Source organism: Lytechinus pictus, chromosome 15 (assembly GCF_037042905.1).
Source record: "Lytechinus pictus isolate F3 Inbred chromosome 15, Lp3.0, whole genome shotgun sequence".
NCBI classification, from domain to species: domain Eukaryota; kingdom Metazoa; phylum Echinodermata; class Echinoidea; order Temnopleuroida; family Toxopneustidae; genus Lytechinus; species Lytechinus pictus.
This window is the reverse complement of record NC_087259.1, coordinates 7,079,934-7,097,481: the sequence shown is the minus strand read 5'-3', so window position 1 is coordinate 7,097,481 and position 17,548 is coordinate 7,079,934. Positions and strand designations below refer to the sequence as shown.

Genomic DNA, 17,548 nt, shown 5'->3' with positions numbered 1-17,548 from the left:
GATATTCATAGAATTTTAGCAAAAGCGCACTTGTCTGTTCCCCCTTTTATCTCTGTCTCTCATTCTCTCTCGTCCTCCCTGACATTTGAACATATTTTTTCGATAATTTCCCTAAATAATTATTCGTTCATCCTTATATGCATCATCACCCAGGGGAAGCGCCTTTTTGCAATAAGAATTACTGACGGATGTCATAAGCACCTGTGTTGTCGGTAATGAGACATTTTTTTTTTAGATACGGTATGTTGGTCGAAAAAAATGATTCATAAAAGCTTTTTGTATTGCTAAGTACGAAAAGCGTTCAATGGGTCATCCTGCCGATAAACACTAATCTTCCTTTTGTTCGGGGCGTTGACCATTTGTATCCTGCTCTTTTCGAAAGGAATTTGTTTGAGTGGCCGCCCAGACATTCTTTTGTTCGGGTAGTGCCGATATCATGAACTACATGGACGTTCCCCTTTTGAAAAGAGCAGAAGATGAATGGTGTGCTAAGCTGCCTTCTTTTCTCCTTTTTTCAGAATAGTAGACAAAAATAATGAGAAGAAGAGGGATGATTGGGAGGGAAAAAGTTCAAAAGTGCACCGAGATCAGCTCAAAGTACTAAGACATTACAAGCTTTTTGCTTTTCTGAAAATGCAATCGATCGATGAAACCAAGGAGATATCATTCTATCTAGAGTGATATCTTCTTGATGAAACAAATAAGACGAAAATGGTGAAGAAACGCGTAGCTTATTACGTGACGATCTTGCAGAAAAGATGTTAGCGTATATCTATCAGAATAAAAGAACTTAATGTTGGCACTGTAAAAACTGCATTACTCGTGAATTTGTTTCGCATTTCTGATGTCTTATTATTATTATTGCCAATACGTGGAAAACCAAGATGCTCTATCAGAACAACGATATGGATCAAATCATGTGATCAGAACAAATCACGTGATCAGGCCTTATGCGCGCGCGTACGTGCTCGTCACAAAATTTATCCTCCCCGTCCGACTCCAACGAAAAAATCGGGTAAAGTTGAAATGATTTCCTATTTTCGGGATTTTTCCCCACGTAGCTGTATATTTTTTTCAATCTGTTATCGAAATAGGTTTATGAAGGAAATAGTGGCAGAGGTTTTAGTACATAACAATTACGAAAAAGCTGAAAAACTTAATTGAATTAAACCAAACATTTCTCGGCTTCTGTAGAAGCCCGTCGTAGCTAAGTGAATGACTCGCTGGGCTTCTGTGGAAGCCCGTCGCACGCAAAGGGTTAAAGTCGCTCTTAACTTACGAACAGCTTTATGAAACACCCACCTGGTCGAGAAACAAGCATTATTGAAAAAAAAATTATCATCCTTGAGTATGCATGAATTATCATGTCGATGCGCTTACAGTGAATACAATAAGTCAAATCTAGAGATAAGCTAATGTGTTTTTCATGAGAATGGAAACATGAAAAAACAAAAAATAATAAAACGGCTAAAGCTGGAAGAAATTGATCTGCAAACAAAGGTCCTTAAAAAAACAAGTGGCGCTCTTTTAAGTTTTGAGTACGATAAGGGCCTTACTATTATCTCAAATAAACAGTAGGCTAAATATTACTTTAAAATGGTCATAGACGGATACATACGTAAAATATGGTTGTTATCTCCAAGTTAGTTAGTTAGTTAGTTTTCAGGAATGTATGTAAATGTATTACCACTGGGAGTTTTTAATATATTTTTACATGAGCGTGTTGGTAATTTCATAAGCTCCCCTCTAAGTGAATGTTACGGACGTATTTTGTGTCATGCTTCAGTGAGCACCGCCAGAAGGCAAAATTGTCACTTTTTAAAAGTCACAAGCAAAATATGACTTTGATTTTCGTTTATTGGAACGATTTCCACATTCTCACCATGAAAAATAGTCAGAACGCTTGTAAAAGGTACTTTCTAAAAGACGATACAATTTTTGGGCTAAATTTCACGGTTGAATAAACACAGTCAAAATTTGCTATTGGAATTTTTACACATTTCTATCGATGAAAATGATCGAATATGATGACAATTATTTTTGGGAAGAGTATCTTCAACAATATTCATCATTTCGCGGCTCAATGAATATTCACTGAAAAAAAAAAAAACGATTTTTGAATATCATTGGCAAGTAATGTTTTAATTTGGTAACTGAAATGATCTTTTCTCAATCTTTTTCGTGATGTTCATGACCAATTAACATGTTTCAATGATTCAAAGGCATTTAATTAAACATTCACGCTCAAATGAACATGTGGAATATGATTAGCTCTTTTTTACGTTATTGGAAAAAAATGCAATTGCTAATTAGGGATATCTGTCATAAACCTCCTTGCATAGTTAATTTGATTTGATTTTAATAAAATTCCCTGTTTAATGCTTCAATGAGCACAGAATATTCGAAAATTATGCAAATGAGATGAAAGTTCAAGGCCTTGGCCCCACTCTATGCCATATCGAATGGTTATTTTGGTGTGCATGTCTTTTAGATTTTTGTTCCGAAGGTTCGTTAGTCCGAAAACGAAATAAGGTTCGTTAATCATTTAGTTTTCGGACTAACGAACCTTCGGAATTACGAACCTCATTTCGTTTTCGGATTAACGAACCTTCGGAATTACGAACCTCATTTCGTTTCCGGACTAACGAACCTTCGGAATTACGAACCTTCGGAAATACGAACCTTCGGAATATCGAACCTTCGGAATATCCGAACCTTCGGAATAACGAAGCTTCGGAATTACGAATGTATGCGGCCCCGACCACCTAACCTGAGTTCACCTATAGAAATTCCTTCATTATCCTTTGCTCGCATGAATAACTTACACAAAACTCTTTTTTTTTCTCGCTTTGTTGTAAATTTCAGTCGTCCTATTTTATTTCAAGAAAGTCTTTAGTGCGAGAGAGATCATCTTTTAGTAAGTACGCATTACTTCATTTACTTTTACGATTAATAGCTATAATTTCATCAAGATCAATTTTTCACCAATAAGCATGCTAGCCTAGTAAATATGCTGGGTTTTCTGATGAACCAAATAGATAATTTTTAAATTTCTTTCAGTGAGGTACTTTTCAAAATTTGTTTGAAAATCAAGCAAGTTAACGCTTGTCATAAGTTTTTTTATTTCACTTTCTATACATGTGTCATATATTATCAGTAAAATATCACGATTATCAGTTGCTATGGAAATACTTCACGTTTGTCGAAGAAATGTTTGCCGAAAATTGCAATCATTTCAAGTTTCCGTTCGCTTATACAAAAAAGAATGATATTAAGGAATCAATCTCAGTGAATAGAAAAATAGCGAATATGACCATAATCATAAATTTCATTTTTTAAATAATATTTATACGTGTGAAATAAACAGGTTTGCTATAAATATTTGAGAAATTCTCACAAAATTATCCCCTTTATAAATAAATTCATCGCATACTTATGGTTTATTTACATCACTAATTATTAGCGCCCAATGTATTGAATATGAAAATATAATGAGGTATTTTCAAGGGTCGATTATTTATGGAGAAAGTGGGCTCTATTTTTTTAAGATTCTAGAGAGTGATTCCAGAAAAGTATTTCGTTTGGAATAGCATTCATTAAATTCTTTAATTTTGAAGTCATACGAGCCATGGTGCATGTTACAATATTAATCAACCAACACTCTTTATAAAGACATGTAATTATTTATATGATTATAATCGATCATACAATACATCGATTAAAGACCCACAAAAAGAGTGTTGTGGACCAGTGGATAAATCTCTGGACTTTGAACCAAAAGGTCCGGGGTTCGAATCTAACTACGGTACTCGCGTTCTTTGGCAAGGCTTTTATCTATATTTGCCACTCTCCACCCAGGTGCAGTGAATGTGTACCAGGTAGGAAGAAATTCATTGAATGCTCGAGTAACCTTTAAGGAGTAACCGTGCTAATAGCTGTGCTGAAACAAGGGTACATAGTATGCAGCGCTTAGAAACATTGTATTAACATTATGAACATGATAAATGTTGCATACTATTATCATTCAGAATTATGTGCAACGTTTAATATATTATGCATGAAAAATTTTCATTTTTCTTCATGTATGATAACAGAGAAATGCAGATTAGTGCCTTGCTATGTAGGCGCCATGACAAGGATTCAAATCCTGAATGTTTCGTTTTGTCAGGCGCATTTAATCTCTATAGGTCACAGCAACTTCAGTTTTTCTGTTATTACAGAGAGTTATTTATTCAGTTTTATTTCAAAACAGGGTAGTCCTTTCAGTGCCCCAAAAGGTTTGCTTTAAAAAAGAGCCCTGTAGAAATAGAATGCCTATCAATTCTGAGTGAATGTCATGAGAAGAGGGAGTTGTAGCTCAGTTGATAAGTCTCCAGACTTTGAAACACAATGTCCGAGGTTAGCTAGCAGAATTACACTATTTACCACCACATGTGAAATCATTTACAACCACATGTAAAATGAGAGTGAAACGTAAATAAACTCCAAGGGTAATCCGTGACAGACTTAAGTTTTCGCAATAATGTTCTGGTTGAGAATAAAACAAAGTTATTGCCCTTTATAACATCATCTCACAATAAGTACCGGAGCGGTATGGTATTGAATTTATTTCAAGTAGGAAAGACTTTATCTAATAGTCCAGTTCAATCTGAAGTAGAGCAATGCTAATTGATTCAAGTTCAGGTGTAGTAAACAGTACATGTTAATCAACCGCTTACCAACCAACTATATAGACTTACTGTATCGTACCTTAAAATGTCCATTATTGACAAGTTTGATCATAATTATATAATTTCATGTTGGTAGATGTCCCTATATGGATCCGTGATTCGTTGAAGCATGGAGCGCTTGTAAATACCCCCCCCCCCCCCTCACTAAGGTTTGTGCCACGTAGCAGTCAGGTGAAATACACCAGTTGTTCACAAAGAATAATAGCGCCCCTCCAGAACAAATGACACGGGCCGGGTTCTTCCGGGCGTTGATTTGTTAACCCATAAATTAGGAACCACCTGAAAATTACAGCAAACTTCCTTGTGACAGAACTAATACTCATAAGCTTTCATTAAGTTCACATTAAAGTAAAACCAAACATGAATACAGATTCTCATTAGCATTAATCTGTCACGTCTTAATATCAACTTTGCCCTTCCTTTCAGGCCAGAATGTTTTTACCAAAATCTCTTTCTGTGAGTACATAAATTGTAAATTTATGATTTCAATATATAATTTCACATGACTTGTTTTATCATAACTATTATATTTGTCAACTTTATGAATACCAATAATAATAATAATTTCATAACGCCTTATCACCTCTACGAGAAGTTTGATTGTCCATTTTAATACAAATATAGAAATAATAAAGACTTACACTTGATGTCTTGGAAGTTGAATTTAAAACAAACTGCTAGTATACAGTTGATACAAAGCTGGCAAAACCATTTGGTATCTCAAACGCTGACAAAACCAAAACTCGAAGAAACTCTTCTCAATAAGGGTCTGATAGTTTCCTCTGCATAAATAAAAAAAAAATCGTCCCTGCTTTCTGTGGAGACCTCTAAAGTACATCCAATATGCCCGACATAGCTCCACACCCCACTACCTACATGACCTAGAGTACTAAGTGGTGGAGTTAATTTGCATAACAAAGATCAAGTGCAGCTCCTTTCAAATGGACCAAGATAATTCAGGGTAAAGGAAAAAGTAATTAATATTTCAGGGGCACTCTGACACTTTGGCAAGGCGTTTATCTACATTTGCCACTCTCCATCCAGGTGTAGTAAATGGGTACCCGGTAGGAAGAAATTCCTTAAATGCTCGAGTGACCTTTAATTGTAGCCGTCTGTTGTAGCTTTGCTGAAGCCGGGGGTAATTGAAAATGCAGCGCTTAGAAAAATTGTATTAAGTGCCCTAAAATGCTGCATATTATTAATATTATTAAGAATTATGTGCATCGGTTTTATGTGCCAATAATTATATGCATTGAACATTTTAAGTTTTTGTAGGTATGATAATAGAGAAGTGCAGATAAGACGTGCTATGTAGGTGCAATGACAAGGATTCGAATCCTAAATGTTTTATGTTTTGTCAGACGATTTAACCACTTGGTCACGGCAACTTCAAGATGTTTTTTTCTTGTTATAGTACGCGGGTTGGGGAGAGCTGATTAAGGGCTTGTTCTGGCTCGCTGGTGAAAAATCGCTACGATGAAAGTCAAACTCTCATATTTGCTTATTTGCTTTGTTATTATACATATATTGGTCGAAGCTGATGTCTCTGTTGGAACATTACGTAGATTTTGTTGTCATAGTTGTCACAACGAATTCTCAACTCTCTAATTCTAATGTCATGAATAAAAAACAAGATTTGGAAGAGAGGGAAGAGATAGTTGTAGAGAGAGAGAAAGACAGACAGACAGGAGAAAAGAAAACGGGGTAAAATGGCCTCTTACGCCTCACTTTTTGGTTGTGCGCTTCAGACAGAAAATGAATGGACAAATATATTTTGGAACCCCGCCTATGGGGAGGGGTCATAATTAAAAGAAGGATCACTATAGGCATAAGGGTAGCAGGCGGGGATGGGGGCTTGGCCCCATAATCGAGTATCGAGTACGCAAAAAAAAAAAAATACTTGGGGGGGGGGCAATCAGACTGACTAATCATGAAGAGAGGTCTTTGGAAGTAGACAAACTGTTTGTAATTTGGTGATAATGATGAGTCTGCACTCTTAAAAATGTTGGGCAACATACGGTCCACACAACAATTGGTTAAAACTTTATCCAATTCTGGGTAGTTTTACACCAATAATGTGTGCTTTGGGTGAAAACTACACAGTATTGGTGTAAAACTACCCAGAATTGGATAAAGTTTTAACCAATTGTTGTGTGGACCGTATGTTGCCCAACATTTTTAAGAGTGTGTAAAAACGATGTACATTGCTGACCGGTTGGCTCTGGCGCGCTTAGTGCGAGTAGGGGCGAATCATAGAAATGCATTATAATCATCATGGAGATGTTTTATACCTATGATTATAATACATTTCTGTAGGGCAAATGTGGTCTTCGGTGAGTGCGTGCGTGCGAGCCGATTGTTTCATACACAGGAAAGTCGATGCAGCTATTGCCCCTTTATTATCAACACAACCCATGGTTTAAGGCAAACTTATTCTATAATATTCTCCAAATGTCTACTAAACAAGGAAATTGTATTACCTTTATTAATTTATTCCAATGTATGATGACTCCAATAATGAAGAAATTGTATATCAACAGTCTACTTGCCGTGGATATGATTCCGCTATGATTATTATACATGCATAATACACAGTATGGCCTATAGGACCGCGCTGTCATAATGAACAACACAACTTCTACAGCTAGCATGGCTAGTATAATCATTTGGACTTTGATCATTATTTTTATACCCCCATGACAGACAAAAAAAATCAAATGTGATACGATTCAGTATTGATTCACCTCATAGACTCTGTTAGGGCAAAAAATAAAAATAATTAAACCACCGTCTAGACTGGTAGTGTCGTCTAATTTATAAAGTTCCATGATTTGATTGATTTTCTATTTTATGTTAATTAGGATTAGGAAAGATTAGAGAAGAGACAAATCGACAAGAAGAAAAATAGAAGAATAACGATATTTCACTTGTTGGAAAGCTAATAATCCTTTTCAAAAACGTTTAGTAGAAATTTAGCTATGATATGGTGAGAAGAATTAGGCGAATACATTTGTGACCAATTATTGTGCATTATATCGTCGGCGTTCATCCGAACCGTCGTATCACTCAATTTTGGTAAAAAAAAAAAAAAAAAATCGATTTTGAGATTTTTGCTAAAAAATGAATGTACAAGATAGTTCTATTCTATTCATAACTGAATTTCTAGGCAGCAATTTATTTTAGTTTCTGCGATATAAAAGGATTTTCACGGTGATGCCATACAAATTTTTTATAATGCGCAAATTCTTTTGCCATATTTTCTCTGATCCTTGGTTTTGTGTAAAAAAGATAAGGATACCATTGTCAAGCAATTGTCTTGGTCTTTCCTACCATGTATTTTTCTAGCAATGAATATGTTGTAAGGCTGGAGAACTTAGTGTGAGAATTATAGTATACTTTGAAGTCGATTTTCTCTGAAATGGGTTTGCACCGTCGTGTGTGGATATGACGGTTCGGATGACCGCCGACGATATGGCAGAAAAGTATCTTTACGAGTCATTTGATGTATTATAATGCATTATTCTAGAGAATAAAGAACTTCATTAAAGGAAAATTTAATAATTTATTTTTCTCCATTTCATGCATAGAAATGGCAACTCAGCACCGTTACACCTACACCGGCGAAAATAAGGTAAAAAAAAAATTATAGTGAGAGAATAAGAGAGTATGACGCACTAAATGCAGTGATTAATAAGAAGAATTGTTTTTGCTGGACTCACTGATTTGGAGATATTTTTATCAGCTTAATTCTAATTTCTCTGTTGGTAGTAATTCACTAAAAATGATAATTCACTTCTGTTTTCATGTGAGATCACGGAGGGTTTGTTTTTTTATCATTTATTTCTTTTTAATTTATTTTTCTTTGTTTGTATTTTGTTAGATATCAATGAAGGGTCCAGGTTTCCATCTTGAACTCGATTCATCTAGCACGACTAAGATCTCATTTTCTGTTCATAAAAATGAAGTAGAAATCGTGCTGAAAATGAAGGTGAGAATCTCTGTAAATGCAAAGGAGCTAATCTGGTCCCTAATAATCACGCTCCTCTTAGAGTGAGATGAGAGACCAGTCGTAATGGAGTGAGATTTCGGCCTTTTAAGAGTGAGTTTCACCTATTTTAGAGTGAAAGTGGAAACAAATGCACATTTTCACTCCTAAAAAGGTGAAAACTCACTCTTGAAAGACCGAAATCTCACTCCGACTGGTTTCTCATCTCACTCTGCATGCTCTGGGAGGAGCGTGATTATTAGGGACCAGATTAGCTCCTTTGCATTTATATATCAATAAAAATGATAACCTCACTGTGATATTATCCCTAATTGTAAAAAAAAAAAAAATTCATACAGTATAATAATATGAATTTGAGCTAATAAAACATATTGAATAAGGCGTCGAATGGAGGTAATACTTAAAGAAGAAAGTTGATAAATGTGAATGCTGCCCTCTATGTGCTATTTTAACACTTTGGCCAACTCAAAATCAGACAAGCGTTACTAAAATATAGGGTTATCGAAATTTCATATTAAATGAATCATTCCACATATGCAAACTTTATTAAGTGTGTAAAAATATTTTCGTTGGTCTATTTTTTGTTATGGCTGTTAAATCAATATAAATAGGCCTATGCATGAATGCTATTTTAATTCCACCTGTTTCACCTTTTTTTTTTGTGAGTGAATGCAATATGACGGGAGAAAGATAATAAAGTAAACATTTCGAATTTTTTTCTCACATATGAAATAGTCTTCTCTCCATCTATCATTTACTTTGAATTTTTTTTCTAAAATTTTAAAGGAAGAAAAAGAGGTCTTGACAGTCGGTGTACAGCCTGAGGACGAAAGAAACATCGGAGTGGGACTAGACACTGCTCCCGAAACTTCGGGGACGGAGACAAGCGATGAAGAAATGTCCGAGATAGTAAGCGTACACTGCTTATTTTTATTTTCCTGTCCCCAACTCTGTCTTCTTCTCTGTGGAGGTCTCTGTGTGTATCGGGTGGAGAGGGGGCAATTTGAACCAACGTTAGCGTGGAAAAATACAAATTCATGTAAATGTGCATGTGACACTATGTCCAGAGAGTGTTATAAACCTCAATTTTCGAGAAAAAAAGTTTTGAAAGATTAATAAATATTTGTTCCTCTATTATGATATTCCATATCAAATTCTACACAACGATAGTGCAAGCATGTTGTCACTTAAATAAAATCTTATTCTCAACATAGATATTTTCTAATTTCTCATTTATTATAGGGACCTCTGCGATCCGAGGAAGGGAGGCAAGTTTATCTGGGATTGCCAGAGGAGTAATCACGGATCATAATTAGCTTGGAGAGGGGAGGGGAGGGGACAGTAGGGGATAGAGTGAATTGTAAGACAATATATCTAATGAAGGGAGGCAAGTTTCTCTGGGATTGCCAGAGGAGTAATCACGGATCATAATTAGCTTGGAGAGGGGAGGGGAGGGGACAGTAGGGGATAGAGTGAATGGTAAGACAATATATCTAATGAAGGGAGGCAAGTTTCTCTGGGATTGCCAGAGGAATGATCACGGATCATAATTTGCTTAAAGAGGAGAGGGAGGGAGCAGGATGGGGTATGGGTAAATGGTTAGACAATCCCGTACTTCCCCAAAAATGCATTTATGCACTATTTCCTGAGATAAACGCCTGAAATACTTTACTACAATCGCCTTGTGCTTCATTTAATCACGTTTTTCCAAAAAAAAAAGCTCTCTAGAGCTAAAAGCAATTTGTTTTTGGTGTCTATCTTATCATTGACTGTTATCTTAATGGGAGTGGCACCTAAAATCAAATAAATATTTTCATTCTTTTATTCATTTCTAACAGAAAATATATAAAATAATGAAATATGTTGGTTTGCATTTCAAACTGAGAAGTAGATAAATTTACTAATACATATTCATCATTTATTTATGAATAACGTCAATCAATCATCATACACCTTGTATATTAAGATGTAATATCTGATGAAATAAGGGATCCACAAAACAGCATAGTGTGTATGATAATGTGGAAAAGAAACAAAGGCATTTTCGAATGGCTTGACTCAGAGCAAGAACGGGGGGGGGGGACTCCACCAGCTGATAAAAAAGTCTGAGACCGTTGTACCTAAATGTATCTTTGGTTTTAAAGTACTGTACTTAATTATGTGTTAGTCGTTAAGTCTTTCATAGAACTTTTTCATTTGTATCTTCGATTTTTCAGGTTACCTGCCTATAGGTCTGGTATACCAGGCCTGGGCCCCGTCTTACAAAGAGTTACGATTGATCCGATCATCGTAACTCTATGAAAATCCATCTGTGTCATAAATTTTTCCACAGGAAATTTGCAAAATGTCCTTTGTAAATAAAGGGGAGCACACTGAATTACCAAAAAAATAATGAATTTATGAATATCACATCTTGAAAATATTTTAAACAAACATTCATTTTAGATATTGGCCTTGCTGGCTTTCCATAGTTGCGATTGATCATCGGATCGATCGCAACTCTTTGTAAGATGGGCCCCATGTATATCATTCGTTTTTGTAATGTATATATTTTTTCATATTCGCGTAGTGACAGTTAAGAGGTTCTATATTAATTATGAATATAATTATCTTTGTCGTGTTTCTATACTCTAGACATATGAAAATATTTTTGTAAACTGATTAATTTTATCATGTTTATGTTTGGTTTGGAAAGATTCAAGGGCGATGCCAGAATAGAATTCTTAGGTTAAGGAGAAGTGGGGGAAGGGGGGGGGGGTAGGGTCGCTAGATAAAGAGGAGTATATGATGTAGATAGTACCAAATTCATTATTTTTCATTAGAAATAAGGAGTCGATGGGATGGGGTAAACTATAATCACGGATTTTCGCCGGTGTTCGATTGATGTGATACCAATTGATACGATTTTGATTCACATGATAATTATGTAGGGGGATCAGTTTTCCACCACAATACAGTTGTCAATCAAATTACATGAATATTCATAATTATTCAACTACTTTGATATGTGTAATGAATTGTTATATTTCATATGCAATTCAGAGTGGAGTTTTGAATAATTACTTTTGATAGATGCTACAATTATTTTTGTTCTTATTGTGAAAATAAATAAAATGAAAATGAAATGAAATAAAATTAAATTGATTTAGGTTTCATTTGGTGGGAGCATGGTTATTATCCCTCATTGTGGTGTCGCGACTGATAGTATATAACAATGAGTGAAAGGAAATTGTTCTGTATAACAATGCCTAAAATTAAATCATATCTTATAACAATTGCTGAAATGATATAACAATGAAATAATATTTTCAGTTAGTGATCAATAAATATTAAGTCAAATTCAATCCTCTTGTGTATTCCATGTGAAATTCTGAAGAAATATTCTGTTATATTATGGTAAATGCCCTGACAGCTGTCGTTTATATTGTCACTTGGGGTATGTTTGTATATCAAATATTGGTAGTCGAGCTCGATCGTGGCTGACAACCAAAAATATGATGACGATGATGATGAAAGTGATGATGATGATGATTGCTAAGATGATGATGATGATAGTTAAGATGATGATGATGAGGGTGGTGATGATTATGATGATTTCTAAGATGATGATGGTGATGATGATAATGATGGTGGTGATGGTGATGAGGGAGGTGATGACGATGATGACGGTGGGGATGACGATGATGAGGGTGGTGATGACGTTGATGATTGTGATGACTCCGATGATTGCAATGATGATGCTAAAGATGATGGAGATGAACCTGTAGATCATCAAGATAACGGAGATAAGAATGGTTGCGATGAAAATAATGTTGGGGATGACACTAATAATGATGATGATGACGATGATGATAATGATGATGACAATAAAGATCATGATGATGATGGTTATTACATTGGTGATAATGGCGGTGGTAGTGAAATGATCTGAAAGATATTCAAAACGCTTTACTTCGTCTTCCTCCTCATTTTTTTCTTCTTCTTTTTCCCCCTCTTCGTCTTTTCCCCTGCTCTTCTGAAATTGTAATAATCTATAGCAAGTATTTGTCAGCAAGGAAAGGAACAGGAAATTGCAAAATAATAAAATCGTATTTCTCTTTCTCTCCCTCTCTCTCCACCTATTTCGACTTTCGTACTTTTCATTCCCGTTTCTCTCTATTCTCTTATTCAATGTATCTCATCATTTCTTTTTATCTGAAGGCGGTATTTGCAAATTGACGGATTTGTTATAAATTAGTTTCCTACATGCCTTTACGCGACACTCGTGTACTCATGTACTTGTACTAAAAAGTTTTATGATCTCATAAAATTAATATCTCAGTTACAACTAAAATCAAAGTAATATAAATTCAATATAAACAAATCACATACAATATAATGCAAGATAAAACACAAAGAAATTGAGATGAAACTCAATGAAAGGGGAGGGTGAGAATGAGGGGGGGGGGGGGTGGAAGTGAAACGGCATGATCTGAAACTCGGAATCAGCAGTGGCATGTGAGGCTACAGAAAGGCCAGTAAGAAATCTGAGGGTTATATGGTGTGAAATATAAAATAATTTAAAGAAAATTAGGAAAAATCTAAATATCTAAATCCTAAATGACTTGCTAAAATGTGGAATTTTTATAAAAAATATTCGAAAATGTATGGGGAATCAAGATTGTTTTGGATCGATTTGAAGTTTGAGCACAGTTCCCCTATGATAATATACTATAATCTTTATTTTATAAATATAATTACACATACGTCACGATAAAAGCAAATTACGTTTCATCCTGAATTTCTTACCAAGTCAAAAATCTGAAAACATCAATGATAATTTGTAATGCCAAGTCATGCCGTCCTCTATTTTTGTATGAAAAATTCAATATTAATAAGTTTATGAATAAATATTATCCTGTAGCTACCCGTACATTTACGGTAAAATATTACACAAATAATTTTTAGTGAAAGATCAGTGATAAACATAATATATCCCCCTTCCCATGTAGGGACACTTAATACTCCATGACATTTAGAATGATTTTATGATTATGTTATGTTCAACACAATATTGATGATGAATGGACACCAATGAAGATTCTTCTTGATCGATATTGATAATGATCGGAATCTCACAGGAATCGAACCTGTCCCATCGCATCAACTTTATTGTGTGATTGGGGGGTTAACCCGAGATTACAATTTTGGAATTTTACAATAAATACCTTCTTATCAAAGGTAATTGCCAAGAGTCTTGACTTGTATTGGTGGGCATGAATCAGGAAGGAGTGGGGTCTTAGACCGAAAGAGGCGATGGTAAAGGAATGTTGGCAAAAAAATAAATTATCAATCTATTAAATTCTCTACCAATCAAATACATTAACAAGTATGAAAAATAAAAAAATCGAATAGTAGGTTTGCACAGTTTCACAAGTTTCTGTAGCAACTGAAGGAGTAGACGACCAACTAGACGCCTGTTTCGAGGAGTTTTTAAACATTATTATTTTATATTTCTCCTCGTACACAGACGGGTCGCGATCGTGCAGCCGCCATTAGAGGGGTTAACAATGCAAAATCCCCCCGACGCACAGTGGGCCAGAATGAACCCAAAGTGCGCCAAAACCCATTATTCACAAATTTGTACGATTAAATTTGGTACGTAGGGGTAATTTCACCCGTAGAATTCAATAAAAGTACTTTCAAATATTGATGACGTCGTTAAAATACTGTTTTCTGATTGGCTGTTAACATTTGAGAAGAAATTACATGTTTCTAATTCTACAATAGGTTTCAAATTTTCAGAAACTAGTTTTAGAAAAATTTCAGCAATAATTAAAAATATTAGCAAACAGCAAACACACAAACAGGCAAACAAACAAGAAAAGTCTGTGCTCGGGGTACAAAATTAATAATTCAATTGGTGACTTGAGTATCGCTTAAAGAGGGCGCCCTACCATGAATCCGGAATTGTAAAATTCAAAGTGAAATTGTAAAAAAAATGAAAAGGAGTATTTTCATTCCCTGGGTACACTGATTAACCACACCTACATAAATTAAAATGGATTGATACCAGAAGTGGACAGTGAAATCTTTAAAATAATGATTCCAGTGATAAATAATAGAGGCCGGGTCCTCTGCAGGTTAATTAGTACAAGGCCCTACAAGGCCTACCTATTTCACCAAGAACGGCGTATACAAAGTTATTCCGAATCAGAATCTCTCTCTCTATCTCACCAACTATTATGTATTTGGTGAGAGGATCTTTTAGCATACTTTGAACATCAGGGGGAAGAGGCTGTGATTGTTGTACTCTTAAAAACTTGCTACTAATCACAATGTCACCTGTTACCATTAGTCTGTGGAAAACATATAAAGTCAATGAGAGTCATAAACCAAACAATCCTTGAAATGATAATATACACTTCCTTCCTGATCGATACTAACGATTATAGCAAATTTAGAATGAGCCAAGAGATAAACGAATTCATACATGTATGTAAAGTTACAAACCCTTTTGGGGGGATAAATACTAATAATGATAATGCAACTTATACATGTAATAGAGCCCACGTATATCCCATATCTGTCCTATACACATTTCATATTTTGTCAGAAAACTGCGTGAGACCTATCACATCCCTAGTCATGTGTGTTATAGCGATATAGAGTAGCCCCTACTTGGTTTATGAACAACAAAACAAATATATATAATCTACCCGGGAATCTTACCTTAAGAATTAATCTTCTCAGGATGACAGCATATCAGATATGGAACACGGGATGGAACAGTTTGGCATAAAAATGAAGTTGTGTTACATGTATTATCATACAGTTAGTGGAATTGGAAATGAAAGCTTGCCTTTACGGATGTTTAACGAAAATATTTCAAAGGCAGACACCAGTCACAAGAGCCAGACACTTGAGCCAGACACCCCCCCCCCTATCTCTCTCTCCCAGCACGCGACGGGGAGTTTGTTTAGTCACCCGCAACGTTCGGCACGCGCATATTAATGGGACACTAACTTGGAACGATTTTTGTGATAAATACGGCGAACATGTGGTTGAAAAATTGGTTATATCTCCAGAAAATGCACGTATATGCAGCTAAATTTGGTATCAGTGTAAAGCATAAACTATAACAGAGACCGTCATGGTATTTACAGCGCAGCAATCGGCAGCAATTTGTAAAAGAATTGTTCATGAAAAAAAGAGTTGCTAAAACCCCCCATTGTGAAATGGTTTCGTCCAAAATTGCCTCTGAAGGGATTATTATTTTATCTTGAAAATCTTTGATCACTTAAAACAATCATTCATCAAAGAGCACCGTGAATTAGAAATAAATTCAGCAATCCGTTTTGTTAAAACAGTGAAATATCTAAAACGTGTCATTTACACATGCGGTAGCCGTAAAGAGTCATTTCCCGGTAATATTGAATAAAAATGGGCAACTAAAAATCAATTTAATGGAGAAATATTGTATGGAGGCATTCTACAGGTTCTTATCTTTGCTTAGAACATGAAAAAAACAATATTTGTTCCATGACCAAAAATTAGTTTTGGCGCACTTTTGCTCTCTCCTGGCCCACTGTGCGACGGGGCTCATCGTTTTTTGTCTTCATTTCATTAAAAAATATATAAAAAGAACTGGACCAAAATAAAGATTATTAGTCCGTTTTGGACTGAAACGCACCAAAACGGGGAAAATAAACTTAAAATGACAACAACAAAAAACAGTGACTTACTTCGGCTGCATGTAGCACAACTCCCACTTCCCTGGTTTATCTGAACTTAATACATAAACATATGGCCATTGAGTCCCTGTACAGAATGATCGAGTTAGAACTTCGGTCTCTGTAATTGGTGAGTGGAACCAATGGAGTTTAGCGGAACAACTAATAAAACAGAGACCGAAGCTTTTTGGTCTCCTTAACCCTAGCTAGGCCGGGCTTTTTTGGCTGTTCTGTGGCCGGGGGGAGGGTTGATTCACCCCCCTCCCCCTGAGATCTCAGCCGCCGATCGCGTAAGCGCCGCAAAAATTTGCACGCTGGTAGTGTGCGATGTAATCTTCAAGGTTGTTTGGTAAAATTTTCCAACATAATGAGATTTTGTTTTATATGAATCAATTATGCTAATTTATGCATAAATCATACTTTTTGCTCTAATTCACTAAATAGAGCTCCTAGAATGCTAATTTTTGGTAAAAATATTCTTTGTAGCATTCTTAACAATCGCAATTGAAAAAAAACTTCGGTTTGGAAATCAATTTCTTGTGCATTTTATTGTTTTATGAATTTCTTACGTATTTCCCTGTTTTCAACCTTTTGTTTTTCTTTGTTTTTTCACCACATTTATTGCACAACCTTTTTGAAGCATAATTATGCTAAAATCGACTGATTTCAACTGTTTAAAGTAAAAATAATCATATCTTCATGAATAAGATGAGAAAACTCAATTTGCATTGAATTTGTACACAAAATCACGTTTTGGAACAATTTTTGGTCTGACATGCACTTACAAAATGTTGGGTAACTTCGAAATCGCGTACCCGGGCATCGTAAATTTGGTCTCAAGATTTGTTATAGTTTCCTACATGCCTTTAAGCGACACTCGTGTACTCATGTACGTGCATTGAACAGTTTTATGAGCTTATAAAATTAGTATCTCAGTTACAACTAAAATCAAAGTAATATAAATTTTAATACAAACAAATCTCATACAAGATAGAATATAAAAATGGAGATGAAACAATCGGTGTAGCTGTTACACTCGGAGAGGGATAGAAGAAGGGGGGGGGGGGGAGGGAGAGATGGATGAGAATGAGGGGGGGGGG

The 17,548-nt window shown here is 35.3% G+C and overlaps 1 protein-coding gene across 1 annotated transcript; it reads left to right on the top strand.

Annotated features, from left to right (window-relative positions):
* Window positions 1-633: 633 nt before the first annotated feature.
* Window positions 634-12,055, top strand: LOC135156900 (uncharacterized). Its single transcript, XM_064110701.1, has 6 exons — window positions 634-1,015; window positions 2,866-2,917; window positions 8,318-8,361; window positions 8,611-8,718; window positions 9,523-9,645; window positions 9,979-12,055. Exons 1-6 carry the CDS (start codon window positions 845-847, stop codon window positions 10,033-10,035), a joined length of 555 nt encoding a protein of 184 aa, XP_063966771.1. The 5' UTR covers window positions 634-844; the 3' UTR covers window positions 10,036-12,055.
* The last annotated feature ends 5,493 nt before the right edge of the window (window positions 12,056-17,548 follow it).

Bases quoted from the DNA above. Each gene is read 5' to 3' on its own strand.
- LOC135156900 (XM_064110701.1), top strand. From the start codon at position 845: ATGTCTTATTATTATTATTGCCAATACGTGGAAAACCAAGATGCTCTA. The intron at 1,016-2,865 runs GTAAAGTTGAAA...TGTAAATTTCAG, and splicing joins GACTCCAACGAAAAAATCGG to TCGTCCTATTTTATTTCAAG. The intron at 8,719-9,522 runs GTGAGAATCTCT...AAAATTTTAAAG, and splicing joins AAATCGTGCTGAAAATGAAG to GAAGAAAAAGAGGTCTTGAC.